Source organism: Nakaseomyces bracarensis (genome assembly GCF_045282275.1).
Source record: "Nakaseomyces bracarensis strain CBM3 chromosome Unknown Scaff9_0, whole genome shotgun sequence".
Lineage (NCBI taxonomy): Eukaryota > Fungi > Ascomycota > Saccharomycetes > Saccharomycetales > Saccharomycetaceae > Nakaseomyces > Nakaseomyces bracarensis.
In genome coordinates this window covers 190,504-218,433 of record NW_027263970.1, presented here as the reverse complement: position 1 = coordinate 218,433, position 27,930 = coordinate 190,504, and the positions used below count along the sequence as shown (strand labels likewise).

At 38.5% G+C, this 27,930-nt stretch overlaps 13 protein-coding genes across 13 annotated transcripts; 4 read left to right on the top strand and 9 right to left on the bottom strand.

Annotated features, from left to right (window-relative positions):
* Window positions 1–262: 262 nt before the first annotated feature.
* URA3 (orotidine-5'-phosphate decarboxylase) lies at window positions 263–1,066 on the bottom strand (the record flags this gene model as incomplete). The annotated part of the gene is made up of 1 exon (XM_071052513.1): window positions 263–1,066. One exon carries the CDS (start codon window positions 1,064–1,066, stop codon window positions 263–265), a length of 804 nt encoding a protein of 267 aa, XP_070906360.1.
* A 307-nt stretch (window positions 1,067–1,373) lies between these two features.
* Window positions 1,374–5,723, bottom strand: GEA2 (Arf family guanine nucleotide exchange factor GEA2; the record flags this gene model as incomplete). Its single annotated transcript, XM_071052512.1, has 1 exon — window positions 1,374–5,723. One exon carries the CDS (start codon window positions 5,721–5,723, stop codon window positions 1,374–1,376), a length of 4,350 nt encoding a protein of 1,449 aa, XP_070906359.1.
* A 642-nt stretch (window positions 5,724–6,365) lies between these two features.
* On the top strand, window positions 6,366–8,198 carry RNJ42_02346 (uncharacterized protein; the record flags this gene model as incomplete). The annotated part of the gene is made up of 1 exon (XM_071052511.1): window positions 6,366–8,198. One exon carries the CDS (start codon window positions 6,366–6,368, stop codon window positions 8,196–8,198), a length of 1,833 nt encoding a protein of 610 aa, XP_070906358.1.
* Window positions 8,199–8,776: 578 nt separating this feature from the next.
* On the bottom strand, window positions 8,777–9,415 carry RIP1 (ubiquinol--cytochrome-c reductase catalytic subunit RIP1; the record flags this gene model as incomplete). The annotated part of the gene is made up of 1 exon (XM_071052510.1): window positions 8,777–9,415. One exon carries the CDS (start codon window positions 9,413–9,415, stop codon window positions 8,777–8,779), a length of 639 nt encoding a protein of 212 aa, XP_070906357.1.
* Window positions 9,416–10,289: 874 nt separating this feature from the next.
* RNJ42_02344 (uncharacterized protein) lies at window positions 10,290–13,298 on the top strand (the record flags this gene model as incomplete). Its single annotated transcript, XM_071052509.1, has 1 exon — window positions 10,290–13,298. One exon carries the CDS (start codon window positions 10,290–10,292, stop codon window positions 13,296–13,298), a length of 3,009 nt encoding a protein of 1,002 aa, XP_070906356.1.
* A 280-nt stretch (window positions 13,299–13,578) lies between these two features.
* SNU13 (RNA binding protein SNU13) lies at window positions 13,579–13,959 on the bottom strand (the record flags this gene model as incomplete). The annotated part of the gene is made up of 1 exon (XM_071052508.1): window positions 13,579–13,959. The coding sequence occupies one exon, from the start codon at window positions 13,957–13,959 to the stop codon at window positions 13,579–13,581; it is 381 nt and encodes a 126-aa protein (XP_070906355.1).
* A 273-nt stretch (window positions 13,960–14,232) lies between these two features.
* Window positions 14,233–15,384, bottom strand: POL32 (DNA polymerase delta subunit POL32; the record flags this gene model as incomplete). Its single annotated transcript, XM_071052507.1, has 1 exon — window positions 14,233–15,384. One exon carries the CDS (start codon window positions 15,382–15,384, stop codon window positions 14,233–14,235), a length of 1,152 nt encoding a protein of 383 aa, XP_070906354.1.
* Window positions 15,385–15,880: 496 nt separating this feature from the next.
* BUD16 (putative pyridoxal kinase BUD16) lies at window positions 15,881–16,855 on the top strand (the record flags this gene model as incomplete). The annotated part of the gene is made up of 1 exon (XM_071052506.1): window positions 15,881–16,855. The coding sequence occupies one exon, from the start codon at window positions 15,881–15,883 to the stop codon at window positions 16,853–16,855; it is 975 nt and encodes a 324-aa protein (XP_070906353.1).
* A 442-nt stretch (window positions 16,856–17,297) lies between these two features.
* RNJ42_02340 (Hsp70 family protein) lies at window positions 17,298–19,235 on the bottom strand (the record flags this gene model as incomplete). The annotated part of the gene is made up of 1 exon (XM_071052505.1): window positions 17,298–19,235. The coding sequence occupies one exon, from the start codon at window positions 19,233–19,235 to the stop codon at window positions 17,298–17,300; it is 1,938 nt and encodes a 645-aa protein (XP_070906352.1).
* Window positions 19,236–19,791: 556 nt separating this feature from the next.
* RNJ42_02339 (uncharacterized protein) lies at window positions 19,792–22,377 on the bottom strand (the record flags this gene model as incomplete). Its single annotated transcript, XM_071052504.1, has 1 exon — window positions 19,792–22,377. One exon carries the CDS (start codon window positions 22,375–22,377, stop codon window positions 19,792–19,794), a length of 2,586 nt encoding a protein of 861 aa, XP_070906351.1.
* Window positions 22,378–24,872: 2,495 nt separating this feature from the next.
* TCA17 (Tca17p) lies at window positions 24,873–25,328 on the bottom strand (the record flags this gene model as incomplete). Its single annotated transcript, XM_071052503.1, has 1 exon — window positions 24,873–25,328. One exon carries the CDS (start codon window positions 25,326–25,328, stop codon window positions 24,873–24,875), a length of 456 nt encoding a protein of 151 aa, XP_070906350.1.
* Window positions 25,329–25,715: 387 nt separating this feature from the next.
* Window positions 25,716–27,122, bottom strand: RNJ42_02337 (Fumarate reductase 2; the record flags this gene model as incomplete). The annotated part of the gene is made up of 1 exon (XM_071052502.1): window positions 25,716–27,122. One exon carries the CDS (start codon window positions 27,120–27,122, stop codon window positions 25,716–25,718), a length of 1,407 nt encoding a protein of 468 aa, XP_070906349.1.
* A 400-nt stretch (window positions 27,123–27,522) lies between these two features.
* IES6 (Ies6p) lies at window positions 27,523–27,912 on the top strand (the record flags this gene model as incomplete). The annotated part of the gene is made up of 1 exon (XM_071052501.1): window positions 27,523–27,912. One exon carries the CDS (start codon window positions 27,523–27,525, stop codon window positions 27,910–27,912), a length of 390 nt encoding a protein of 129 aa, XP_070906348.1.
* Between the last annotated feature and the right edge of the window lie 18 nt (window positions 27,913–27,930).

Below are 27,930 nucleotides of genomic sequence, written 5' to 3'. Positions count from 1 at the left end.
ATGGGGGTCGAACCCATAATCTTCTGATTAGAAGTCAGACGCGTTGCCATTACGCCACGCGAGCTTACTATTTGTTGAAGTTTCTTCAGTAAACTCTTCACCTAGTCTAACCTGTGAACTAGCTTCCATCATCAAATTATGTACTATGGATCCGTTTAGTTGGTTTTTCTAATATCTTCGATACGTTAATACTTGAATATCTAATTCTTAACATGCTATTTATATATATTGTTTGTGTTATATTAATCATTTGTGGGAAATATTAGGCAGTTTTGCCTGTTCTTTGCAAATAGGCATCCCAGCCGGCCTTTCTGTAACGTTCACCTTCGACCTTTGGGTCTCTTCCCTTGGCGAATAAACCTCTGCCGACGATGATTATGTCAGTACCAGTAGAGAATACTTCGTTCACAGTTCTGTATTGCTGGCCAAGTGCATCACCCTTGTCGTCTAGACCGACACCTGGAGTCATGATCAACCAATCGAAACCTTCATCACGGCCTCCCATTTCTCTTTGAGCAATGAAACCAATAACAAAATCCTTGTCGGTCTTTGCAATATCCACAGTACCCTTGGTGTATTCGCCATGGGCTAAAGAGCCCTTAGAAGACAATTCTGCCAGCATTAGTAGACCTCTTGGCTCCTTAGTGGTCTCTTCGGCACCTTGCTTTAAACCAGTGATAATACCTTGGCCTGTAACACCGTGAGCATTGGTAATGTCAGCCCATTCAGCGATCTTGTAAACACCAGAGGTGTATTGTAGCTTGACAGTATTACCAATGTCAGCGAATTTTCTGTCTTCAAAGATCATGAAGTTGTGCTTAGCAGCAAGTTCCTTCAATGGCTTAACGGTACCCTCAAAGGAGAAATCAGATAGAATGTCAACATGAGTCTTCAGTAGACAAATGTAAGGACCCAAAGTCTCAACTAACTTCAATAACTCCGCAGTAGTGGTAACATCCAAAGAAGCACATAAGTTAGTCTTCTTCTCATGCATGAGTCTTAACAGCTTGGAAGCTACAGGGCTTGGGTGCGCCTCTGCTCTTTGTAAATATGTTAATTCAGACATTTTTTTTATTTCTTGGTCGTTCTGTTCTGTTTAGTTAAGCAATTGAGTTATAATCAAGTCTAAACAGTTATGTATAACAACTTTTAGGATATCAGCAATCTTTTATATTGCGATGACTATCGAAATTGGATTTTTTTTGGAAAAAAAAATTAATAGCTGTGAAATTTTTGATGAGCCTAAATTCTCGGAGATCACCGATATTATAGCTAAAAACCGGTATTAATATATCGGAAATAAAAAATGTAGTATTTATTTTAAATAAGAAAATGTCTATGCTTTTAGGTGTAAGTATATATTTGATTTGATTTCATGCATTACCAGCCTCAACTTCTTTCTTTTCTATTATGAGTTGTTGCAGCTGGTTTTCTACTTCTGAGTTTTCGACGTATCTGTTGAAAATGTTCAGAACTCTCAAATACGTCTCGTTAGTAGTAATTCCCTGCTTCAAGTAGTGGATATATAGTTTTGAGATCATAGGGAAAACAGCTTTGATCTCTTCTACATTTGTTTGTTCATCGGCCATTAGGATAGGGATCAAACCGTCCTCGAAAAGTTGTTCCAAGGATTGTATCTCTTGGGATGGAATTGTGACGCGGTCTGTCAATGAATCCTGCAAAGAACTAATGGCGTATGACCTCAATTGTTCGCAAGGGTTGGTACATTGGTGAGCCAAAGCCTGGACGATGGCCATGACGATGTTTGTAGAATAAATATCTGGGAATTGTGACTTGTCAAGGAGATGGGCAGTTAAATTGATTGACTTTAGAGAAACTTCGACCAGATCCTGGAATGGGTTGTCTTTCTCAACCTTATGGCCAGATGCTACCAGTGTGCTATACTCGCTCTCCCACTTACTGGCAAGAGAACCGAAAGATGATATCTCGTCTAACAAACCAAGAACCCAAGTAAAATTCTTCTCGGTAATTACATCCCTATTGTTCTTCAGTAGGTTCTCAGTGTATAGATATATTTCCTGAACATGTTCTTTAACAACACATATCTTTCTTAGGAAAGTCCAGAATGTTTCTTCGTTGCAAATGAATTTCCTATAGTGCTCGATTTCTGAGAGTACGAGAACATTCTTTAGAAGCGCTGAACCGTGTTTGGAGTTGAAATACTTCTCGCCAAATATTTCAGGCTTTGCTAAGAAATCATCCTGGATTATTCTCAAGAGGAAGTCTGGTTCTACTTCGAGAATTGATAGCATTAAAGTTTTATAAGTCATTAATCTTCTGGAACATCTCTTGCTTAAGTCTTTTATTCCTCCAAATTCAAACAACTTCTCAATTACAAAATGGCCTGTTTTTTGATCCTTGCAGAACAAAAATAAGCCAACAACCAACTCAGAGAAAAACAAAATTTCAGATTCAAAATAAGAGGAATTCTCTTGAGTTTTGGTTGTTGGAACAGATTCTAAGAGTTTTTTAATTAGCTCTGGCGTAATGTTAGCTTCATTTCCGAAGAGAGAGGAAGGTATGTTACATGATTTTATGCAATTTTGGGCGACATTAGCTGCCTCAACTTCATCCTCTGTTGGTTCTTCATCACCTTTTAAATATGATGCAAAGGTGGATAGGAAACCACGAGTTTCGCTAGTTTTGTTTATAGAAACGTCAGGAGCCCTTTTTGGAAGATTACTCAAAACAAGTCTTTTTTGAAGATCAGGGAATATATCAGCAGGAATTAATAGATTTTCATAGAGAGTTGTTAATATTTCAACGATATCAGACCATATTTGGTTATCTAAAAGACTGGCTTCCTTTTTTTTCTGAATAATTCTAAAAAATGAAACAGTTGCTAATTGAGCCTTCAATGAACTACCCAATCTAATACTAGCGGAACTGACAGGAATGGTGCTTAGTTTTTCTCCTTCAATATTGATCTCAATCAAAGGCATAGTATCTTCTTTCTTGAATTTTTCATCGAGTTCCATCAGACTGGTCTTTTGTGCAATTTGGTGAACTATATCGTTGAATGTATCTTTCATCTCAAAAAACAGGGATATATAAGCTAATTTCTCAACGCTTCCTAACATCTTGGTTGCAATATGATCGTCTGTAGCAATTTCAAATATTCTGAAGAAGGTCTCGATGATCTGTTGGCCCATTTCAGTGTAAATAGCTTTGTTGAATTTTTCTAGTTCCATCAATGTTAGTTTATCAATTACAGAACTAGAGTTTTCTTCAGCTTCAGTGACGACTGTGGCAGATGAGATCAGATTATTCCATGCATCTTCAAACCACCTTTCATTTCCATGATGTTCCTCGGGCATGACAATTTCTTTGTCTCTAATAGAGCAATATATTCTATCCAGGTACCAAAATGGGAAATCGTTAGAATTGTAACAACCTTTTAAATTACCTGAATAATCTTCAAAAGACATATGTTCCTTCACCTGTGGATTATGAAGATCTGTATTTAACATAATTATGGAGTAACTCAAAATGAAAACTGAATCAGAATCTGGTTGAATAGATTCAAGTAATTCTTTCTCATCTTCTGTATCTAACAAAGCTGTATTATAATTTTGGTCAGAAACATACTTCTTTGAGAAAGCTTCAACGATTCTTTCAATTTGTTGCGACTCACCAGGCAATCTAAATTTAGTTAGAAGAATTCGGATAGCTTCATCTACTCTGAGTCCCTTAAAATCAAAGAAATCAATAAATTCTTGTAATAATTCAGTCTTTTTTGGATCACATAAGTACAAACCAATAGTCTTCTTATTAAAGCGTGAGTTATTTTCAAATAAAAATTCAGCAATGTCTCTATCATTTTCAGACTTGATAAAGCCCTTCTCCACTAGTAATGGAATACCATTCTTTGGCTTTTTGTTAAAAGCTTCGGCGCACCTAATGAATTCGGTCTTCAATTCTCTCTGCTGTAATAACTTTGGGACATTTTTACTCTCTTCCAGGAACTTGTCTCTATCAAGAGATTTTATTTGCTCGTATAAGTCATCTACAAACGATATCAACCCTTCTAAACAGATAGGAGGTACAGATGGAGTTGTACTAATTGCACTTTCTGGTAAAGATAATTTTGTTAGCACGGTAAGGAATTTAATCGCAAGATCAGATCTATCCAATTCACAATCGAAGTCTATAAAGATGGATGTGAAGTATAATGGTGACCTTGACCATAATATCGAAATTTGTTCCACAAGCAGTTCTCTAATTGGTGGTGATCTAGATTTATCTAGTTTTGGAGTGTTTTTAGATGGATTCTTGTTATTAAGAGATTCTTCATCAGATAACATCGCAAAAATCCTCTTTAAAGTCATTTCTATCTGCGGTTGTAATTTATGGCCAAGTATGACTACAAATGTAGTAAACAGTTGTAAAGCTGCCTGAAGTAAGGATAACTTATCTGTACCTTGAATGATAAACAAAACAGATTTGAATATTGGATCAGATACCAGAGCAAAAAGTCTTGGATGAATGGTTAATTTGTCTCCTACAATCTCGACAGCAACATTAATTAATTTAAGAGCTAGGATCCTAGTAGTGGTAGTGTGTCTTACTTTTTGCTCAGGTAGAATTAGAGATAGTAACAAATTTAGATACTGTCCTGCAACGGGTAGACCGTATGAAGTTTCTTCAATCTTCTCTTTTTTACTTATATCAGCGGCATCCTTATTATTTTCTAATGCCGGTTCATCTCCTTCGGTAGTATCGATTGACTCATTTTCTACATTATCATCATGATCTGTGTTTCTTTGTTCGCCTACAGTAACATTATTGTTGGAGTCTCCAGTATTCGAGGTTGCCGCGTCTTGTTCGTCAACGACAACACCTTCTTTCCTATCTGTAGTGTAGGCTTGATCAAGTTTTGAATCGATATTATCAACGGCGACAGATTCCGCACTTGACATCATTGAAGCATCATCACTAAGTGGTATATTAGCTCCGAAAGCCTCGCCGTTTAGTATATTTTTGGTATAGCTCTCATCATTCACATATTTACCGCCGATTTCCGGTTGTTGTATGTTTCTTACTTTAGAGAACACTTTTACCGTTATGGCAATGATGTTCGATTCTGCAGCTTTCCTCAGGACTTCGTTTCTACGATTGTTACACGCTAGCGCCAAGATGGTCTGGAACACCTCATACATCAACGAATCAGTGATGCAGTCACCGTGATGCGAGTCGATAATGCAATTAGTCAAAAACAATACCTTCATCAACACTGCGTCGTCAGATATCTGCGACGAACTCTCAAACTTGCAATGCGTCAACGCATCTACAAGCTCCCTGATGGCCACCCTATAATTCTTTGATCTCTCGTTGATTATCTTTAAAGTGAAGAATTTCTGTAATGAATCAAGTGCCATAGAGGTAATGTATCCAGATACCGAACTAGCCGTGAGTATGATCAAAAACGGTTGAAAAATTGTCAGCGAATCAACTTCATCTAAATTGTTCAGCTTGTTCAACATAAGCCTCAATTGCACAAACCCAGAAAGGTAGGGATCGTTCTGCCTACTGGAAGACAGTTTCCTATGTCCCAACTCATCATTGAACATCTCCCCATTACCCCCCAACAGCGCAACAACGCCAGACTGCGTCGCCAGCTTAGAGTACTTCCTCATCGCCGTAGATAAACTCACACATTCCTTAATAACTATCGTAACAGCATCTAATGCTGGCATATTCATCTTCTTTTCCTTCTTTCTATAATGTCCTTTCTATTTACTATCTTATTGGGTTTCTCTTTTGTACTCAACCGCTACCTTGATACTTCTACTTGTATCTTAACACACTTAACAAAGGAGTAGCAAGATTTCCGTCAATGCAATGACATTTAATAACATCTAGAGTAATAAAACTAAATCGTGGCCCAACATTGAAATTGCCATTTTAAAACCCAGTCTCTGGCTATGCGTAGCAACAAACAAAGAGGGAACACATTACCAAAACTCCGGGTAATCATGTTTTTATGTCTTCTGATTACATCCTATTATTATGTTACACCTTCAACCATTTAATAAGGGCGTGTGGTCTAGTGGTATGATTCTCGCTTTGGGCGAATTCGGAGAAAATCCGAGTACAAATCACACAAGCATGCGAGAGGCCCTGGGTTCAATTCCCAGCTCGCCCCGATTAAATTTTTTTTTGTTTTAATCAATTCATATACCAAATTACCCGGATTTCGGTTATTGTGACAGCGCATCCAATCAAAATTAAGAGAATTGTACTATTAGGTATATTAATATTATTAATAGTATCATGTTGGTAACTCAGCACTTCAATATTATAATCTGAACTTATCAATCCCTTACGCTTGTTGGTAACCAATAATGAAGAATATAGTGTTATGTTTTGATGGGACTAGTGAGAATTTTGGGCCTTACCCATTCAGTAATGTGTTGAAGCTGTATAGAATGCTGGAGTGTGATGAGTCTCAGCTATGTTATTATCAGCCTGGCATTGGCGTCACAGCTGACTGTGACCCGGTTACTGACCTTCGGCGACGGTTTACGTGGTCCAGTGTACGGAACATGGTGGACTCGATGTTTGCCTTTAGCATAGAGTCACACATAGTAGAAGCGTACCGTTACTTGATGATTAATTACTGTAGTGGTGACACTGTGTATATGTTCGGGTTCTCTCGTGGGGCGTACATTGCCCGTGTGCTAGCTGGGATGATCGAGAAGGTAGGACTGTTGAAGCCGGGGCAAGTTAATCTGGTAAAGATGGCGTGGAAGGTGTATGTCAAATGGGAGTACGAACGACAGCCTATCCAGCCTAACTACACCACCACACTAGTAGATGAATTTAAGAAGACGTTCAGTAGGAAAGAGCAGATAAGAATTCATTTCCAAGGGCTGTTCGACTCTGTTAACTCAGTTGGTATATTCAGAGACAAACTATTCCCTTGCACACAGAGGTGTAGAATTGTAAAACATATAAGGCATACATTGTCCCTGGATGAACGACGTGGGAAATTCAAACAATTTTGTATAGAACCTACTTTGAAACTGCCGAAGAGGTCAGTGATGAGCTTTCATCATGAACATATTACTGAAACGCATCCTAATTCAGCTGGAAAAGTTGTACGGCCACAACTGATATTTTCATTGAATAAAGGCTATAGGTTCTTGAAAGGCGCTGGAACTGCAGCTGTGTCATTCGTTACTGTTCATGGTTACTTCAAATTTGATCAGTTAGAAGATCAGAATATCACAGAGTCCCAAAATTTCCCTGATGTAATTGAAATGTGGTTCCCCGGTGATCACGCTGATGTCGGTGGTGGTTGGGCATTAGATGCTGACTCCATGGAAAGTACATCGAACATGTCCCTAAGATGGATCATAGGAGAGGCCATTAAGTTTGGATGCAGGTTTGATATGGCGGCGCTTAAGAACTTTGCTGATCAGAGTACCTCTGTGGGCACTTTGTTTGCAGATACCCACGACTACCTAAAATTAAGCGTAACAAGACATGATATAAGGATCGAGAATAGTGTTGAAAGGTTGACAGCGAACAGTCTCGATCTCTTAGCGCTGGCGCATATCAGAGGAATCCTCAAAGCAGGATATGAGAAAAAACTATACAATGCCATAGCTAGGAATGAGCTATTAGTCAAGGCTAAATATGGAGCTAAATGTGGTAATCTTAAGAAGATATACGTCTTAGTCTGGTGGCTTCTTGAATTGATACCCATAGGGCTAAGGATTCAGAAAGATGATGGTACCACTAAAGATATATGTTTTCCCAACCTAGGAAGTTACCGCTACGTGCCAGAATATGGCCGTCTGCATTGGTCAGTGTACTGGAAGATTAGATTTAGCCAAAATTATAGACCTCCCAATATTCCAGATTATGCACGACATATATTGCATGATTTAGCAGGTATTACGCTTAAACCTGCACATGTGCGTACTAGTTGCACAGAAGCATCACATAATTCTATGGGAAACAGCTCAAGCTGTAGTACACTAATGTATCGTGGTAAAGACCCCATTATCAAACAAACCAGTCATTTATCAGTGACATCGACTTTACTTAACGAGACGTTATCCGAACGAGTGGCCCATGAAACAAGAGAAATGGTATTAGAATGGATGGAGAACGGCTGGAGACATGTGCCTGATGATCTAGAGAGATATTTGAGCACAGTACTGGATTGATTGTTTGTTTGTTTGTTTTTTTGATAGTTTTGTCGTTATGAAGGAAAATCATATATGATTAATCGAAGTACGGAATAAATAGAAATAAATATAGTAAAAAAGAGAATTAACTACAGGTTTGTTTTTGTATTAAATAAAAGATAAAAAGAAGATAAACCTTCTTTTAAAACTTCAATTTCATAGTTGGATTTTTTGTTTTTAGAATTTTTATTTTTTGTTGTGAAATTGATGGTGCTTCTAAAATGATGAATATTTACTCATAAAAGGAATAAGGAACAAAGGAGTAAAGGGTATTATCTCAGCAGTTAGAGTAACCCTTTCATTTTTCCTATTATATTATCACCTTTATATTTTTTTTTTGTTGTTAAAGATATTGGGTCCCAATTTTGTTGTTGATTCTTCTATGCTAAGAAATCATGTTTTCTTTTAATTAATTTAGTTTTGAATGTCAGTGAATAAGCATTTTTTTTATTTTAAGAATATGTTAGGGAAAAAAAATAAATAAAAGAAGGATTTCAATTAATGTTAATTTATCGAGTTGTTATTTTTTATTAGTTTTATTTTTATTTTTTTTTTTTTTAACCAACAATCAACTTCTCTTCATCGAACTCATAAGCTGGAATTTCCAAGTTCAAAGGAGCTGGACCCTTTCTGATTCTACCGGAGATATCGTAGTGGGAACCGTGACAAGGACAGAACCAACCGCCAAAGTCACCAGCCTCACCAATAGGCACACACCCCAAATGGGTACAGATACCCAGCATAACCAACCATTGTGGGTCCTTAACTCTATCAGCATCGGTTTGTGGGTCCTTCAAAACGGACATGTCAACGGAATTGGCCTCCTCGATCTCATGGGCAGTTCTGTGTCTAATAAACACAGGTTTACCTTGCCACTTCACAACAACATTCTTACCCTCTGGAATAGCAGCCAAGTTAACCTCAACCTTAGCCATGGCCAGCACATCAGCAGAAGCAGACATAGAACTGACAAAAGTCTCCACAGTAGACTTGGCACCAACAGAAGACAGTAGACCTAGAGACCCAACCATGAAATAAGCATAAGAACGACTCTTGTCTGAACTCTTGTCATCCCTCAACACATCATCAAAATTTGGAGTCCTGTAGGTACTCTTGCTAGCAACCATACTGGTCGAAAGCATCCTAGCAGCATTGACCCTGCCAACATTTCTCACAGAAGATCTTAAACCCAACATTATTGCTATTTCGTTATTATTATTATTATTATTTTAGGACTAGTATTTTCTTTTATGTAATTTCCTTAGTTTTTTTTTTTTATATCTTCCTTCCTAGTTTTTTTCCTACAAACCTAGTATCTGATATATGAGTTATGAATATAATCCTAATATTGAATTGGTTTTGAATGATACTAGAAATATTTAAAGTTCCTAATACAAGTCCCCTTCATTCAGCTAATTTGCTTATATCCGTTAAACACACTTTGAGAGGTGAAAACCTCGCCCGGTGACTGGATCAAATTTCATTTAGCGAAAAGTTATTACCCGGAACATCGTCTGCTTTTTGATTTGATTGGTCGATTACTGTAAACCAATGTATTTAAACATATATTTCCTCAGCTTTCTCTGCCCTTGGTAAGTCATTTTGAATATACCAACTGAAATATTAGTTGGAATACTATCATGTAGTAGTAAACAGGCTAGTGATCTGGGAGCTAACTCTATAATTTTACTACACAATATAAGATCATTGAGAGACACCCATCGTTATATACGTTACTGGTCACATTACTATACCACTCTACGTTTCATCACATGCATGTATCTAGTTAAATACGTTTTATCACATGACTGTACGTTATATATTATATTAGACCATGTGGTTTACGTATATAGGTATCTTGGATCTTGCATTTCTACATAAAAAGAAATTGGGCTAAGCATATATTTTGATATTGTTGTATTAATATAAGTCATCGATAGCATATTACTGTTTTTATTTAGGTCAGGCTAACAAAATAAGGTATTATAAGCTTCAGGGACTATAGGGCCATAAGGGAAGAAAAAGAAACGATGGACATATAAGCAGTAACTGGATATTTTTATTTTGGTAATGGATGAGCTAGTATTTGGTATATTGCCGGTAGTTGACGATACTCCTTGGAGATATTTCTTGGTTGTTAATCGGGAGCTGTGGGTGTTGAGTGAGGACTGGAAACTTAAGGAGAAGAGACCTGCGGTAGGGATTCATCTGGTCGTGAGCCATAAGGAGATATACTCAATTGATCTACATAGTTCTGAACAAGATCATGTACACCTCTTCAGAACTATCAGAAATTATGGTACGGCGTATATTAAGGACAAGATGAGGAGTGGTTACTTGGCTAGTTCTTCAGATACTCTTCATTTTATAAATCTGCCAGATATGACCATAGAGCCATTGTACAGGTTTGAAGGTATGGATATTGTTGGGTTCCACGAGCAATCGAGGCTCGGAAATGTAGTATCAGTAGTTCTATTAACTAAATCCCACATCTACAACTGCTATATGCTTGTAGAAATGAATGTAGCTAGCCGGGACCATGTCGCGGTCGCTGATGCTGACGCTGAAGTCGCAAAAGTTGATGTAGAGATTATCAGCACCACGAAACTTTTCAACTCAGACATTGATTTTCAATTTACCTTCTCCGATAATCATGAATTAGTAATCCTGACAGATGCATATCTGCTCGTGCTGTATGCAGAGGGGAAACTTGAGATTTGTGGCATTGATAGGACATTCGATTTCATAGATTCTAGAGCATGTCAACTTAATGTCAGAAAATTAAGACTAGACCAGTACGAGATCAGAGCCTTCATGGCACCTGAAAGAAGGATACTTAAAATAAAGGTGTCCTTCCATTCCTCTCCTGTTGATATAGCTACTATCACACAGGAAATAAAAGATACCGATAATCTTTACCTATTGCGGTATTTTGGAGACGGAACAAAGGCGATAGCAGGCTATCGTGATAAAGACATAAAGATACTAAGCACCAAGAAATTGAAATCAATTAATTCATTTGCTCCTTTCCAATGTAATATACAATTTCGCAATAGAATCATTGACGTAGTAGCACTAGACACAGGTAAACCTAGTCATAATAGAGTAGTGACCTTAGGTTATGATCATCAATACAGTCCTCACTTAATGCTAATGGACAGTTATAATCCTGGGTACATAAATTTTAGTTCACCAGACATATTTGGCCCATACGACTCCATTGAAGACTTTTGGCCAACTAATAAACTAGGTGTAGTGGTTAAGAATGAAAAAGGTCTTTACGTTTCTGGAACGCTTCTGGACAGAAACCCAAATGTATTTTCAATAACCAATGAAGGCTACTTTATAGAGGATAGTGGTGATATTTTAGGTGTAATACCTAGTACAACTACGAAAGCTATTGAAAAGTCCTACATTATCCATAAATTCCCTAATATTGTTGAGAGAATTGAAATTGATGAGAATGGGACTCTACAAGAAACGAAAATCAGAAATATTGACGGTTTAGATGGTGATTGTACTGTTATTAAAGACGAGCTCAACATTTACTACTACAGAAAGAATACCCTCTATGTTATCCGGGAATTTGCAACCAGCGGTGACAAAATAGCAAAGTTACCTGTTTCATGTCAAATATATGATTGTGTAATGGGAACACCTGCAGGGTCTCGGGTTCTGATATCCGATATAATGGGCTGCTTGTACTTATTTGACTTCGGTACGAACGCAATTTTAAAAAAGTTATACTCCAAGAATAAGTTGCCTTTCAAATTACTTACGGTTGATACCCAGTCTACATATGTATTGGCGTACAATAATCATGAAACAGTTTTTGTTGATCTTTTGGAAAATGTGCTATACTTTGTGGATATAAAATTGGGGCATCAAGAAGTTAAGGTTAGTCGTGAAATTGAAGCTGGGAATTTGTGGTTTCTGGATTCTAATAACTTTATTAATAAACTGACCATAAAAATGGAAAACAGTATCAGTGAGCTTTCTTCCGCAGCGGAACCATGCATGGCTGAAAAACTGGTCATAAATTTACATTCGATACCAGACTCCATCATTTATCTATATCATAATTCTGAATATATTGTTCTCTCTGAAAAATCAGAAAAGAACATAAAACTGTCAGTAGCAAATATCTCAACCGGCTCTTATGAAGGCAGCTCGGCTATTGAAGTACAGGAGGAAATTCTCTGTTGTAAACTGTTCTCCTTAAATTCTACAAGCCCAGAATTCCAACCATTTGAAATGCTGAAGTATAAAAACCTCTTTATAGTAGCAATAACTACTTCAAAAGGCACCATACTATATTTATTCGAGCTTTTATGGAAAGAAAACTCACTGAAAAAACATTCCATAAATGTATTGAAAAATCCAATCACTGATATAGTTTCAACGCCTGAAAAAATTCATGCTTATTTATTTCAAGATCTGCAACAGTCTTTTATAGTAGAACAATTAGGAGATGGGAAATTCAAACTAACCGAGATCTTTGAAGTAGATGATTACAATTTGGAGAGAAAAGATTATTTTGGTATTCCTATTTTTCCAGACATGGACATAACTGCTCATATGCGTTCAAACGTACTGATTCTACCAGAAGTCTGCCAAAAATTTGTATTTTCAGATATTGTCGCTAATAGATTATGGACTTATTCACATTGCTCTGCGCCAAATGCTGTAAACTTTATTATGATAAAATCTGCAGAGTTTTTTGTTGGTATGATGAAACACTCGGGAAACCTTAAAATCTGTATCAAAGATGGTGATTATTACGATTATATTGATATTGAATCTGCTCATATTATTGAGTCTATAAAACCCATTAATCCATATTCCGGCTTTCCACTATGTTATTCTTATATGGACAATGGGCAGAGTTTATTTTTACTAATATTCGAAGATGGTTACTTTGGCATACTTGAAGTCATAGAAAATCGTGAAGATCTATGGCGAGGTTTCATTGAGGATGTTACTAAAGCTGGTAGTTACCAAAGCGCCAACTTGAAGTATTCTTTTAGAATTAAAAGGATAACAACAAGGGCTCCATCTACAGAAAAGTTAACACCCTAGTCATTATTTTATTTTATTTTGTTATTTAAATGTTTTGATCTTTTGTACTTATGCATACACCTATGATAAAAGGTTATACTACATAATTTTTTCTTAGTTACTTAAATATATTAAGATACAATATGGTTTTTGGTTTGGTTCTTTTTCTATTGTAATAATATTAATTTGCTATTTCTAATATACATTAAAAATCCTAACTAAAAAAGTGCATTATAAAAAAATTGATAGAAGATAACAACGATCTAACGTGTTCTTCGTATATCTAATTTTTAATGTCAGCTTAGATCAACAAAGTTTCAATCTTGTCCTTGACGGCGTAGATTTGGTTCTTGATAGCAGAGGCATCGTTGGTGGTAATAGAAGCAGCGATAACTGGTCTAGAGACACCACAAGCTCTACCTAGAGCAACTCTGGATGGGACAAAGACGTATGGAACGTTCTTATCTTCACACAACAATGGCAAGTGCAACAAGATTTCGATAGGTTCACAGTCAGCAGCCATGATGATGAACTCAGAAATACCACGGTTCAAAGTCTTGGTAGCTTCGTTAGCACCCTTCTTCAATTGTCTCAAGTTAGCAGATTGTTGGACAACATCCAAGATTTGCTGAGTCAAGTTGTCATCAGCTAATGGGAAAGCCTTTGGGTTTGGAGCAGACATTATTTTTTTATTATTTTTATTTTTAATTTGTTCAAGTTCCTTGCAAATGAATTATCTTCTAATCAAATATGGTTATATAAATTAGTAGCTCGCTTGAATGGTCTCTTGTAAAGGAGAATCAAGAATGAATTGAAATGAAACAATGAAACTAAAAGAAGCTCATCGCAAAAAAAATTTTATTGCCATATTTAAATGAAAAATTTCTGTGGAATGCTCATCACCCAAAAAAAAATTTTCTATAAATTGTATCATTAGTAACGTAGATCATGTGAACTACTTTCTTTTGAAGAAACTCTCGATAGAGCCTTGTTTCTTCTTGGGTTTGAAGGCAGAGGGTTCTGTCTTTGATCTTATGGGTGTTTTAGCCGCTGGTTTTGGTTTTGGTTTGGTCTCAGGCTGTGCTGCTCGCTTCGTTACGATATAGCCATCTTCATCGACATATGTTTCGGGCTCTGGTTCCTGTACTGGTTGGTGCAGGGGCTCCACTGTATTGGTCTCTTGCTTTACCTGTGACGACAACTCTGGTTCCTGTCTATGCTTGATCTCTAGTAGAGACTCTTCTGCTGTAGTGTCCATGATCTCGTCTAGCTCGCTCTCTTCGAGCTGAGTCTGATTCGTACGATTTGATATACCTTCAGCTGTCACGGTAGAACCTACCTCTGCGGGTGCTGTGACAGGTCTCTCTTCGTCGTCTATATCCATCAGGTCATCGTCCTCGTCTTCGTCGAACATCTTGGACAGTTCGTCCATCTGTTTGGACTTCTTCGGGTCGCGTTCCAGTGCTTTCTTCTGGCTCTCCTCACGTCTCCGCTTCAATTCGGCCTGTCTCTCTTGCTCCTTATCCTCTCTTTCCTTACGCATCCGAGCCAGTAATGCAGTAGACCTCAGTCCCATATCTTTACCCTTCTTCTTGTCCTTCTCCTTCTCCTTCTCCACCGGTTTCGTAGCCTTATCCACTGGTTTATTCGTAGTTCTTCCCAATGGCCTACTCTCAGTCTTAATTGTTTTGACAGGTGATTCGCTGGCAGGTTCCCCACGTACCAATTCGTAGCTGTTCTTGATCGTGATAAACCCTGGGTCATGTCTGTAAACCTCATTGAACGGAATCACTTCCTCCATAGGGTTAAACGCATATATGAAGCAATCCGTCACTTCTTCCTCGAACTCCTCCACCCTAGCAAGATCCTGCACAACCCCGACACGCCCACCACTCAAACAACACACAATCACACAGTGAAACTTCACATTCTCGCCAGTACCCTTATAGTAACTGAACATCGCACTCTTAGCCCACTCAGCACCCTTCCGAAACTCATGCACCAGATCGGTGAAGAGAACCGGTTTCACCGCATGGAACAACCGATCACTAATATAATCCCTAACACTCTCATCAATCTCCAGCATCGTACTTGTCCTCTTTGGCATCTGACTTCAAGTGTTAATACCTTATGTAAACCATTTGGCCCAGTTTTATAACATTTTGGCGTCTTCTCCACGCGTTTTGTCTGCCAAAAAAAAAATATTTAATTTACAAATAAAAAAAATTATAGCGCCGCCTTGTTTCGATCAAGGGACATCAGGGTTATGAGCCCTGCGCGCTTCCACTGCGCCACGGCGCTATACAAATTGCGTCTGGTTGAAGTGTTCTGGTTAGAGCCAGATGGCAGTGGCTATATATACTAAAAGTTATAATTGTTAAATACAGGCCTCAGCAACTATGCATAGTCGTTCTTATTTTTGCTCCTGGATATTAGCAAGCTAGTGTTGTTTATCCTGTATCATCCCTTGTTAAACTCTTCCCACTGTAATGAGCTTGGACTGAAAAAAAAAAAAATTGTATTAATAATGCTAATAACCTACTTTACATGCTTCGAATGAAGGGATTTGAAAAGGGTTAGACCCATATAAGACGCTTGATTTGATGGTTAGAAGGGTATTGGCGACTCAGTCGCATGTTGTGCATGGTTACGTTGGGAATAAAGCTGCTACATTCCCGCTACAGTGTTTAGGATGGGATGTTGACTGTTGCAACAGTGTGCAGTTCTCGAACCATACAGGGTACGGTATGGACAAAGTTTTTGGGTCTGTCACTAGTGAGGAGGACTTACGTGATATTCTGGGCGGTCTGATGGAGAACTTCCCTGACTACGAGGCGTTATTGTCTGGTTACTTGCCGAATAGTGGGTCTGTGCGTACAGTTGGGGAGATGTATTCTGAGTATAAGAGGCGTAACAATGCCATCTGGTTGCTGGATCCAGTTATGGGTGATGAAGGTGAACTATACGTGAGTGAGGATGTTGTGCCGGAGTATAAGAAACTGGCTCTGAGCGGCGATAATCTTGTTGATATTATAACTCCGAACCAATTCGAACTAGAAGTGCTTTATGGTAAGTCAGTTAACACGAAGGAAGAGCTGGTTAGTGCTCTGGAAGAACTGCACAAGTATATCCCTGTGATTGTGGTTACCTCTTGCAACTCTGCGCTCTTCAACGGTGACGAGGCGATATACTGTGTTGCCTCCATGCGTGACTCATCGGCGTACGTGTACAGAATTCCACTTATCAAGTCCTACTTCACTGGTGTTGGTGATCTCTTCTCAGCTTTACTTCTTGATAGGGTATACACTTTGTTACATAAGACAGATGGTAACTCAGAGTTGACTCTGAAGGACCAGATCAATGATGTACTAAACGTTATCCAAAATGTACTTAAGGTTACAAAATTTATGGGACCCAAAAATATAAACTCGAAGATGGGCTCTGCTATTGACATGAAGGAAATGGAGTTGAGAATAATAGCCTCTAGAGATTTGTATGATGGTAATGCATACTTTGATGAGGCTATTATACAAGGGAGAAAGCAGGTCGATTTTTCTTGTATGACCTTAAGAGAATAGTTAAACATGATATATAACCGTGGTAAATATCGGATATCTCGGCAGAATGTACAATTAATAATAGAAATAGTCATTAATTTTAAAAATTTTTATGATTTGTATTTTAATATATATGTTTATATATATTTATAAATTGATAGTAAGTACGTGCATTGAATAATTACATGTTTGGAAACTAAATACAAGGATTTATATTCATGTGAGGGTGAAGTATATCAGCTTTGATGAGTAGATCCCATCGGACAAGCAAAGATAGAACTTCAATTTAATATGTGCAAATTTTACCAACTGAACAGCATGGAAACATTAATTATTAGTAACTGTGCGAGAACAAGAAAATAGAAAGAAAGTGACTATGAAACAAAAAAAAACAAGTAAAAAATAAATTAGATATGACATGATTAATTAAAAAGTCACTCTTGATTATTTTCTATCTTTCCATTTATTGCTTGTTTTCACCTTCACCTTGTTGAGTGTTGTTACTAGAGTCGTTCTTGTACATTTGTTCGAACAACTTCATGGAAGAGGTTTGCAATTCGTCAGTCTTGGTCTTCAATTCTTCGGCATTAACTTCCTCACCAGATTGAGCCTTGGCAATGAATTCTCTCAAACCGTTGATTTGGTCTTGAACCTTTTGAGCCTCAGCCTTGTCCAACTTACCTTCGAATTCCTTCAAGGAGTTTTCAGTGTCGTTAGCCAACTGGTCAGCCTTGTTAGCAGTCTCAATAGCAGCTCTTCTAGCTTCATCTTGACTCTTGAACTTCTCAGCGTCGTTAACCATTTGCTCAATTTCGGAGTCAGATAGACCAGAAGAACCGGCAACGGTAATAGAGGCATCCTTGTTAGTAGCCTTGTCTCTAGCAGAGACGTTGATGATACCATCAGCATCGATGTCGAAAGTGACTTCGATTTGTGGGACACCCTTTGGTGCTGGTGGAATACCAGACAAGTTGAAGTTACCGATCAACTTGTTGTCCTTAACCAATTCTCTTTCACCTTGGAAAACTCTGATTTCAACAGAAGTTTGACCGGCGGCAGCAGTGGAGAAGATTTGGGACTTCTTGGTTGGGATAGTAGTGTTTCTTGGAATCAATCTAGTGAAGACACCACCCAAAGTTTCAATACCTAGAGACAATGGGGTAACATCCAACAACAAGACGTCAGTAACTTCACCGGACAAGACAGCACCTTGAATAGCGGCACCGATAGCGACAGCTTCGTCTGGGTTGACGGCCTTAGATGGTTCCTTACCGAACAATTGTTTAACGGTTTCGACAACCTTTGGCATTCTGGACATACCACCAACCAACAAGACATCGGAGATGTCAGAGGTGGCTAGGTTGGCATCCTTCAAGGCCTTCTTAACTGGTTCGATAGTTCTCTTGATCAATGGCTCGGTCAAAGTTTCAAATTGAGCTCTGCTGAACTTCATGTTGATATGCTTTGGACCGGAGGCATCGGCAGTAATGAAAGGTAGGTTAATCTCGGTGGAAACGGTGGAGGACAATTCGATCTTGGCCTTTTCAGCAGCTTCTCTAATTCTTTGGACGGCCATACGGTCGTTTTCCAAATCGATACCAGACTCAGCTTTGAAACGAGAGACAATTTCTCTTAGCAAGTAGATATCGAAATCTTCACCACCCAAGTGGGTGTCACCATTAGTGGACTTAACTTCGAAAACACCGTTGTCAATATCTAGAATGGAAATATCGAAAGTACCACCACCCAAATCGAAGACAGCGACAACCTTGGTGTCGGACTTCTCTAAACCGTAGGCCAAGGCAGCAGCGGTAGGTTCGTTAACAACACGAAGAACGTTTAGACCAACAATTTGACCAGCGTCCTTGGTGGCTTGTCTTTGGGAGTCGTTGAAGTAAGCTGGAACGGTAACCACAGCGTTCTTAGCAGCCTTACCTAGGTAAGCTTCAGCGGTCTCCTTCATTTTGTTTAGAACGAAACCACCGATTTGAGCTGGAGAGTAACGCTCACCTCTGGCCTCAACCCAGGCGTCACCGTTGTTGTGCTTCACAATCTTGTATGGAACTTGCTTGATATCTCTCTGAACTTCAGCATCCTCAAATCTACGACCGATCAAACGCTTAGTGGCAAACAGAGTGTTCTCTGGGTTGACAACAGCTTGACGCTTGGCTGGAATACCAACAAGTCTCTCACCTTCCTTGGTGAAAGCAACAACGGATGGTGTGGTTCTGGCACCCTCAGCGTTCTCAATGATCTTAGGCACCTTACCTTCCATCACAGCAACAGCAGAGTTCGTAGTACCCAAGTCAATACCAATGACTTGGCCTTGCACCTTGGTGGATTGCATACGGCGAGCCGCACGGGTCACAGACTTACCCATAATTCCTCTAGCGGACAACATTGTTATATATTACTTTTTCTTTAGATTCGTTTTGGTGGTATGCTAGCCAGTTATATCAAAACTAGTAAATATTACAGACAACTGCTTTATGCGTCATATGTCGACGACCTCTGAAGGTCGAGAAAGGCCCCGCCTCGGCCTGAGAAAAAATTTCATCGTTAAACATGATCTTAATAAATATTATTATATTATATTATATTATATTATATTATATTAATATTATATTATATTATATTATATTATATTATATTATATTAATATTATATTATAATATATTATATTTTTATTATATGTCAGAGTATATTGTTAGTATTGTAGTATAGTAGTATTTTAGTATTATATTATATTGTATTACATAATATTGTTATATTATTGCTATATTGTTGTGCTGTTTGTATTGTCGTAACATTATATTCCTATAATATATAATTTTATACAATTCGATATTGTACAATATTAAACAATGTTTTTGTTTTCTATTAATACAGTCAATGAATACAAACCTGAATGAGCAAATATATTTATAGCGTTGTACATCTGACGCTTAAAACAACAATTATACCATGTATACTACCAGAATTATGGCTAGATACCATAGTTTGTTCATTATGGTAGAGCCAGAAGCTTCGTATTGGATGTTGTTCACAGACGCGTGTGCGGTTTGGAAAGCAATATTAGAACTGGAGTGATATCCGGTACCAGTAGGTTTAGTGTTGTAGGTTCCTGCGGGTGTAATGTTGGCGCTTTCTGTACCTAAATTTTTACCACTAGATGAAACATGATTAGTTTTAGAGGTTATCGAGCTTGACGCTAAACTATTAGCGGTCTTGGATCCTGGTTCTGAACCAATGTCAGAAACAGTACCGGAGTGTGATTGTGGTTTTGAAGAACTAGTATGGAAACCACCATTGGACAAAGTCGTTGTGGTACTGCCAGTGTATGTCTTGCCGTCGGAGCCAATCGTTGGGCAGTAAGTTACCACAATAGTTTCAGTAACGTTAATCTTAGTGACTATTTGAGTGGTAGCAGGTGGTTGGGAGTATTCACATAAAGTAGATGTACTCAATACAGTATGGGTTTTTCCATCAGAGCCAACAGTTGGACAATATGTGACAACGACAGTTTCAGTAATATTGCCTCTAATAATAGTGCTAGTAGATGGAGATAAAGATGGCTGGTCACTGTCACACAAAGTATAAGTCCTTGATCCAGTGTGTGTCTTGCCGTCACTACCCACAGTTGGGAAGAACGAGATCACATCTGTCTCGGTGGTGCTCTCCTTGGTAACCACTGCTGTCGACTCTGCTGGTTGAGAATACGTGTCGCTGTCGACCAAGGTGTATGTTGTGGATCCAGTGTGTGTCTTGCCGTCACTGCCCACAGTTGGGAAGAACGAGATCACATCTGTCTCGGTGGTGCTCTCCTTGGTTATGTAAGCAGTTGACTCCGATGGCTGAGAGTAGCTTTCGGTATCGACCAAGGTGTATGTTGTGGATCCAGTGTGTGTCTTGCCGTCACTGCCCACAGTTGGGAAGAACGAGATCACGTCCGTCTCGGTAGTGCTGTCCTTGGTGACGAATGCTGTAGATTCAGATGGCTGAGAGTAGCTGTCGCTGTCGACCAATGTGTATGTTGTGGATCCAGTGTGTGTCTTACCGTCAGAGCCCACAGTTGGGAAGAACGAGATCACGTCCGTCTCGGTAGTGCTGTCCTTGGTGACGAATGCTGTAGATTCAGATGGCTGAGAGTAGCTGTCGCTGTCGACCAATGTGTATGTAGTCGAGCCAGTGTGTGTCTTGCCGTCACTGCCCACAGTTGGGAAGAACGAGATCACGTCCGTCTCGGTAGTGCTGTCCTTGGTGACGAATGCTGTAGATTCAGATGGCTGAGAGTAGCTGTCGCTGTCGACCAATGTGTATGTAGTCGAGCCAGTGTGTGTCTTACCGTCAGAGCCCACAGTTGGGAAGAACGAGATCACATCTGTCTCGGTAGTGCTGGCCTTGGTTACCACAGCAGTCGACTCTGCTGGTTGAGAGTACGTGTCAACCAAGGTGTATGTGGTGGATCCAGTGTGTGTCTTACCGTCAGAGCCCACAGTTGGGAAGAACGAGATCACATCAGTCTCATTTATGTTATCTTTCATAGTTGTAAAGGTTGTAGCAGGAGGTTCATAGAATGTATCAACAAATTTAATACCGTGCACAATAATGTCAGTGCCATTTCTATTCACCGTAATATCTTGCTGCACAAAATTGGTTAGGTGATATGGATACGAAGGATTGTCATAAAATGTTAAGTTAAAATCACCATTTGCTGTTTTAACAGTCAGTATACCTGTTGTGGAAGCATTAAGGCTGTTATAAGGAATAAAATTCAATGATTCAATTTCTGAAGTAAAGGCAAAATAATTGTTATTAGTCCGAAATTCAAAAAACTTAAAATTATGGATTTGGTCAGGTACAGCATCGTTAACAACATAAACATTGCTGCCAGAATCATCATCACCATAGACAACTTGAAAATTGTTGCCATAATGTACGGAAAGTTTACCATTGTACCATATTAGACCATTTTGAATTGATGGTGCTTCATTGGTTTGCAGATATGGACCTTCCACAAAAATCGAAGAATTGTAAGCCCAAAATCTACTAGCGCTTACTGCAGTACGAGAAGAAAAGGTCACATTAACATTATAGAATCTGTTCTCATATGAGCTGAAAGTGTCAAAGTCGTAATAGGCTGTACTATCTGAACCGGGGGATGCGTTTACCCCGAATGTATTTTGAGGAGTGGAGAAGGATTTCCCTGTCATGATTACTCGTAGAGGGGTCGGAGAACGTGAGTTATCAACCAGCAAACTCGTACCTAGGTACATATCACCGCCATGGTATGTGAAATCGAATTTTGTTATACCAAGATGTGACATTAGGACTATGTATCCTGGAAGGTTAACATCACCATTGATCTCGACACTCGTAGTGTTTGGGAATACATTGAAATACCATTGATCACCTGGACCAGTGGTACTGTTAATGCCGCCATTGTGTACATAGTCTTCATGCAGATCTAATGAATAAAGAACTTCTGCACTTAAAACGCCGAGTAAGCTAAATAGTAGCAATGGCTTCAATAAATCTACCATTTTTATTTGCTTTTGCCTGGTTTATTAGATTTTAGGTAAATCTAGTAGATTAGAATTCAAAAAGGAGGAATTTTTTAAGAAATTTTTAACTTAAGATACCCAGTTATATAGGTATTAGCATATAGCAATACTGTAGGAAAAAATAGGGTTGAGTAGAACATTTACCATATTGTAGTAAAAATATTATTTTTATGACAGGTTCTACAGGTTTCTGTAGTTAGTCTTTATTGATACTCACATTTAGGTAAATCAGCTAGTGTAAAATCCAATTGAGTACGAGTAAACATAAGGATTTATTATTATTGTTTTCACATATTTTTATTTCTTTTTTCTACCAGAATTAGTTTTATTTCTTCTGATTTATTACACTTGTAAAATTCCTTTTTGGACAAGAGGATTTTCCATCCTTAAGAAGCTATAGTATAGTTTTCCTAGGGCTCAATTCAAATGAGGATCCCCTAAGAATAATATTTGTTTTAAAAAGAAAAAAGCTGAATAATCTAATAAAATTATAACTAGTATCAAGCCTAATTTTTTTGACCATTGAAGAGATTAATAGCAAATAGAAAAATCCCGTAGTTTTGTAGTTTAATGTTTCACAGAGTGCTAAATGCTATTTGCTGACAAGTAAAATCGGTATAGAAAAACACTGTTGAAAACAACATGAAGGCATCGCGAAAGTAATACTGCCCTCTTATTTTGGGATACGTTCTTTATTTATGATCTCTATTAATTTCTACTGGAAATCAAGGGACCATATATTGTTCTTGACAATCATTTCCTAAAGAGGCGGATAGGTCTGACATATAAAGCAAATAATGAAAGTAAAGAAAGGCGTTTACACAGCTTCCCTCTATCTATTTTTAGTAATTTCTTAGAAAGTAGTAAAGGCAAATGTGTAATGCTAAGCAGAAAAGCATGGCATTATCTTTAACTTGTTTTATCTGTAGAGAAATAGTGGCAGACATATTAGAATGGGTAGCCATAAAAATGTTCTTCCAGATCATATCGTTCAGAAACTCATGAGGAGGCAGCTAAAACATAGCAGTAGACTTGAACACTGAAGAAGATAATTTAACTCTAAGTTGAATGTGCTAATCGCAAAGATTAAAGATTACACAGGAAACATAGATAAAAGAAACACCTGCACAGAATATCTTTAATAATGTTTTGTTTCAATTAATACAATATAACTGGTTCCTTCTCAGGGTTTTCCACTGAGCCATTTGTTTGGACATATCATAAAAAGAAAAGGTAGTTAGAGTCAATAAGTAAATATTGGCGTTGGTAAATCCTCATTTTATGTTTATTGTTTGAGATACTTTTCTTTTTTATAGGATCGTCTACAAATAATCGAGAACAATTAGCAAATTTAAGAATAAGTGGAAGGGGTCACTTCTTTGAGTATAGTGTCTGTCGGAAGAGTGAACTGCCGGAGGATTGCGAGAAAGAGAACTGCGTTAAGTCAATTTAATAACTGCTCTATTAATATACTTTCTCATATCAATTCTTTTAAGTAATTAAATTTTTGCTGAACTATCAGTTGGTCATAGATTTAATATAATACTACTTCAGGAGGCTAATTTTTCCTATGCAAATAATATCCCAAGTTTCTATACAGCAGAGGTATAACGAAGAGGGGGATAGGTTGCAAGAAAAGGGACTGCTGCCATATTAATACTGATAGATTCTTTAATTAAATAATTTTCATAGCACTTTTGATTAGTAAGCTATTTTCGTAAAATTTCTATTATCTAGTTGCCTATTTGGGAGAAATCACTTGATAGGGTTGAATTAGTAATTTCCCCATTTAGTAGTGCAAACTATTGTAATCATTAGTAAATATTACAGCTCTCGCACAAAAACATCAGTAGAGGAAAGTAGAACACGATTGAACGGGCCTTACATAGTAGAAAGCCGGTTCATTATATATTAGATTGCCCAAAGTTATATTTAGAGTAATAGTATTACTACTTTCCTCCTGATACTCCCATTCACCATCAACAAAACATGAAATTGGATTCAATAATTTTATCGTATTTTGTTACTACTTAAATTAAAATGAATTGAATCATATCATCATTTTTAAATAATCAAATAGACAACAATAGAAAACCCTATAAATAATAAATACAAATATTATTTGTATAGCATTTCTTGTGGTATTACTAAAAAATAATAATAAAATGAAAACAAAAAAAAATTGCGCAAGCCCGGAATCGAACCGGGGGCCCAACGATGGCAACGTTGGATTTTACCACTAAACCACTTGCGCTTGTTAATTGGTTAATTTCATGAAAGGAAGTTGCCCTGTAGTCGTACTTTGATAAGAGTATATGCAATAATGTAAGCTGAGTCTGATAATCCTAATCAATAAGTTCAATTCCTTCATTATTTTCAAATTTGCTATTCTATTTTTTAGTACTATCAATCTATAAATACATGAATATGATATTTTATTTCAATGGGGTCTTTCTGCTTCAACTTTAGCAAATTTATGTTTTAGTAGGTTTCTCAAACTGTTCGTTCAGTCTATCCTCTAACATCTTCGATATCTCTGTGTTCCCATCGTTGCTTTGCAGACTCACGAACGGACTACATTTCACTCTGACATATAACTTTCGTACTATACCGAATACCTCTTCTATCTCATCGTCATCAAAGGACTCACTCATTGGAAATCCAATCACTATCTTGAGACTCGTTGTCTTGACTAGCATACCGAAAACACTTATACCTTCCACTTGAAACAACGGACGTATTGGAGCCTCTTTCTCATGTGTAGACCATTGGTATAAGTTGCTCTCAAAATAGTCAAGTGATACATTAGATAATACATTAGACTTCAACACATGCTCTACATCGCTCTTATATTGAGGCGGGCAGTACACCAGAACAGGTTCGTTAGTCTCTGATATAATAGACACGAAACACGGTATTGACTTCAACATTCTATTTTTCAAATTCGGATATAATTAAAGTCTTGATTTACCTTCTTATGAGACAATTTAGGTTACCTCTCCTTGTACTCTCCCTTCTCGACATAATTAGGTTTATCTGGAGTACAATGATAAATTTCAATGTCCCAGTGCCACTAAGGGCATCGATGATCTTTCCTGGATCACGTGAATTTTCAATTAATATATATTGGAGCACTATGATACTGAAATAACTCAGTATCAGCTCATTATCATTTTAAATATATGTATATGTTTCGTTAGATAAAAATATCGAATTGTGCTGAGTATCTGTATTTTGTCTGTGCACTTTCTATCCATAATGTGTTATATAATATCTTTAGCATAATTTGATCAAAAATAGCAGGTTCGACAATGGAACTAAAGTCTTGCACCCCCCTTTTGAGCAATACACTTGGCCGCAGTTCTACCGTAGACGACACATTCCAGCAAACTGGAACCACCGAGTCTGTTGGCACCATGAACACCACCAGAAACTTCACCAGCTGCGTAAAGGCCCTTAGCTAATGGGTTGCCATTCTTGTCAAGGACAGCTGCGTTGGTGTCGATCTTGGCACCACCCATGGTGAAGTGGACCACTGGTGTGACCTTACCCACAAATATGTTTGTCTCTGGGGTGATGTTGTCCCCAAAGTTTCTGGTTACCAAGGAGCGACCGAACTCGTCGGCAGAGGCAGTGTTGTAGGTGGCTAGGTCCTTAGCCAAGTCTTCTGCTGAGATAGGCAGCTTTGATTCCTCAACAAATTCCTTGATGGTGACCTTCTTGACCAATTTCTTGAACATGTAAAAGTCCAAGTTATTCTTGTATACCTCGTATATACCTTCACCCATTACTAGGTAGGCGTTGTTCTTGTCCTTTGGACATTGGCTTTGGATTGCTTCAGTGACGACGTCTCTAGTGGTCAATTCATTAACAAATCTCTTACCGGTGATTGGGTTGAGCAAAATACCGCCATGGCCTCTTAGGGCCTCAGCAGCTAGAAACTTAGATCCGGAGTCAGGGTCAGCAGGATCAACGAATCCAGTTGGGTGGACTTGAATGTGAGTCATGTCGATCAGATCGGCTCCCAGAGTCTCTAGCAGCCTTTGTCCATCACCAGTAGTGTGTGGACCATTAGTAGTTGGCAAATTAACGCACTCTGGTGCGTATTTTTTCAACATCTCCTTAGAGAAACCGAAACCACCTGTACAGAAAACTACATTGTTAGTCTCCAATGTGTTCTCCTTTCCGCTTTCGTCCTTGTACACAACACCAGTAATCTGCTTACCTTCACCAAGCTTCACATCTACCACAGTTGAGTTCAGCAGGATCTTGCAACGTTCTGGATTGGATTCAGCAACTTCCTTAAGTCTCTTAGACAGAGTAGAAACAATCTCAAAGCCAGGTGGAAGCTTGCCGGAAGACCTGTGAGTTCTAGCAACACTGTGTCCACCTAGCTGAGCCAAAACGTCCAACTTCAAGTCGAAATTCTTCTGTAACCACTCAATGGCCAAATGAGAATCCTCAGCAAGCTTCTTCATCAACTCAGGTGAACCAAGACCCTTGGCAGACTTCTGTGTGTCACCAAAAAACAAATCAGCAGTGTCCTCAACCTTCAATTCCTGCTGAGTAGTGCTGTGAGCACCATTAATACCACTAGAAGCCTTGGAAGAGTTACCACCAATGGTGCCAGTCTTATCTAAAAGAACTACACTCTCATTCAACTCCAGCAATTGGTTAGCACACGCTAACCCAGCAAGACCAGTACCAATTACAACAGTAGACATTTATTTCAATATGTGATGTTGTCTTGTTAAGCAATGTTCTACTCCCGTCAAACACCATTACCAATTGAACTACTTAATCGTTTTAAAAAGGGTGATCTGATTACCAATGTGTGCCCCATTGTTCTCAACCGTTCCTCCATTGTCTTCCTCGGAATAGAGGAACCTGCAGTGGCCTCTAAGCACTCTTTGAACCCATTCGTTTATCACCATTGATTCAATCACCATCTACAACTATCCCACATGAGGCCCAACTCGTTGAACATCACCTTTTCTAAATGTTACAGGTTTAGTTGAAAACTCAGAAAAGGTTCAATAGCTTTTGTGTTGATATTATATGGATAGTAACAATCACAAGACATAGAAGCCAAAGAGCATACACAGGTTGGAATTTACGGTAATCATGGAAGATAGACTGCAATTGCTGCGAGAGGTCAGTGACCAGACAAAAGAGGCTGCCACAATGGGGTTCCGCCGACAACGTCGGCGTAACACCCGCCACAAGAGTGCCAAACAGCTACTCAGTGACGAGCAGAAACGAATCAACGCTGTCCTGTCCGCAGAGACAGCCCCCAAACCAAACGTAACGTACTTCTCCGTCGAGGCCCCGCCATCACTGCGGCCCGCACGCAAGTACTGCGACGTAACGGGCCTCAGAGCCAACTACACATCGCCAACGAACAACCTCCGGTACCACTCAGCTGAGATATACCAGCTCGTCGTCAAACCGATGCCCGCAGGTGTGGACCAGGAGTACCTGAAGCTCCGCGGCGCAAACTTCGTCCTTAAATAGTTACATATATTAAACTTG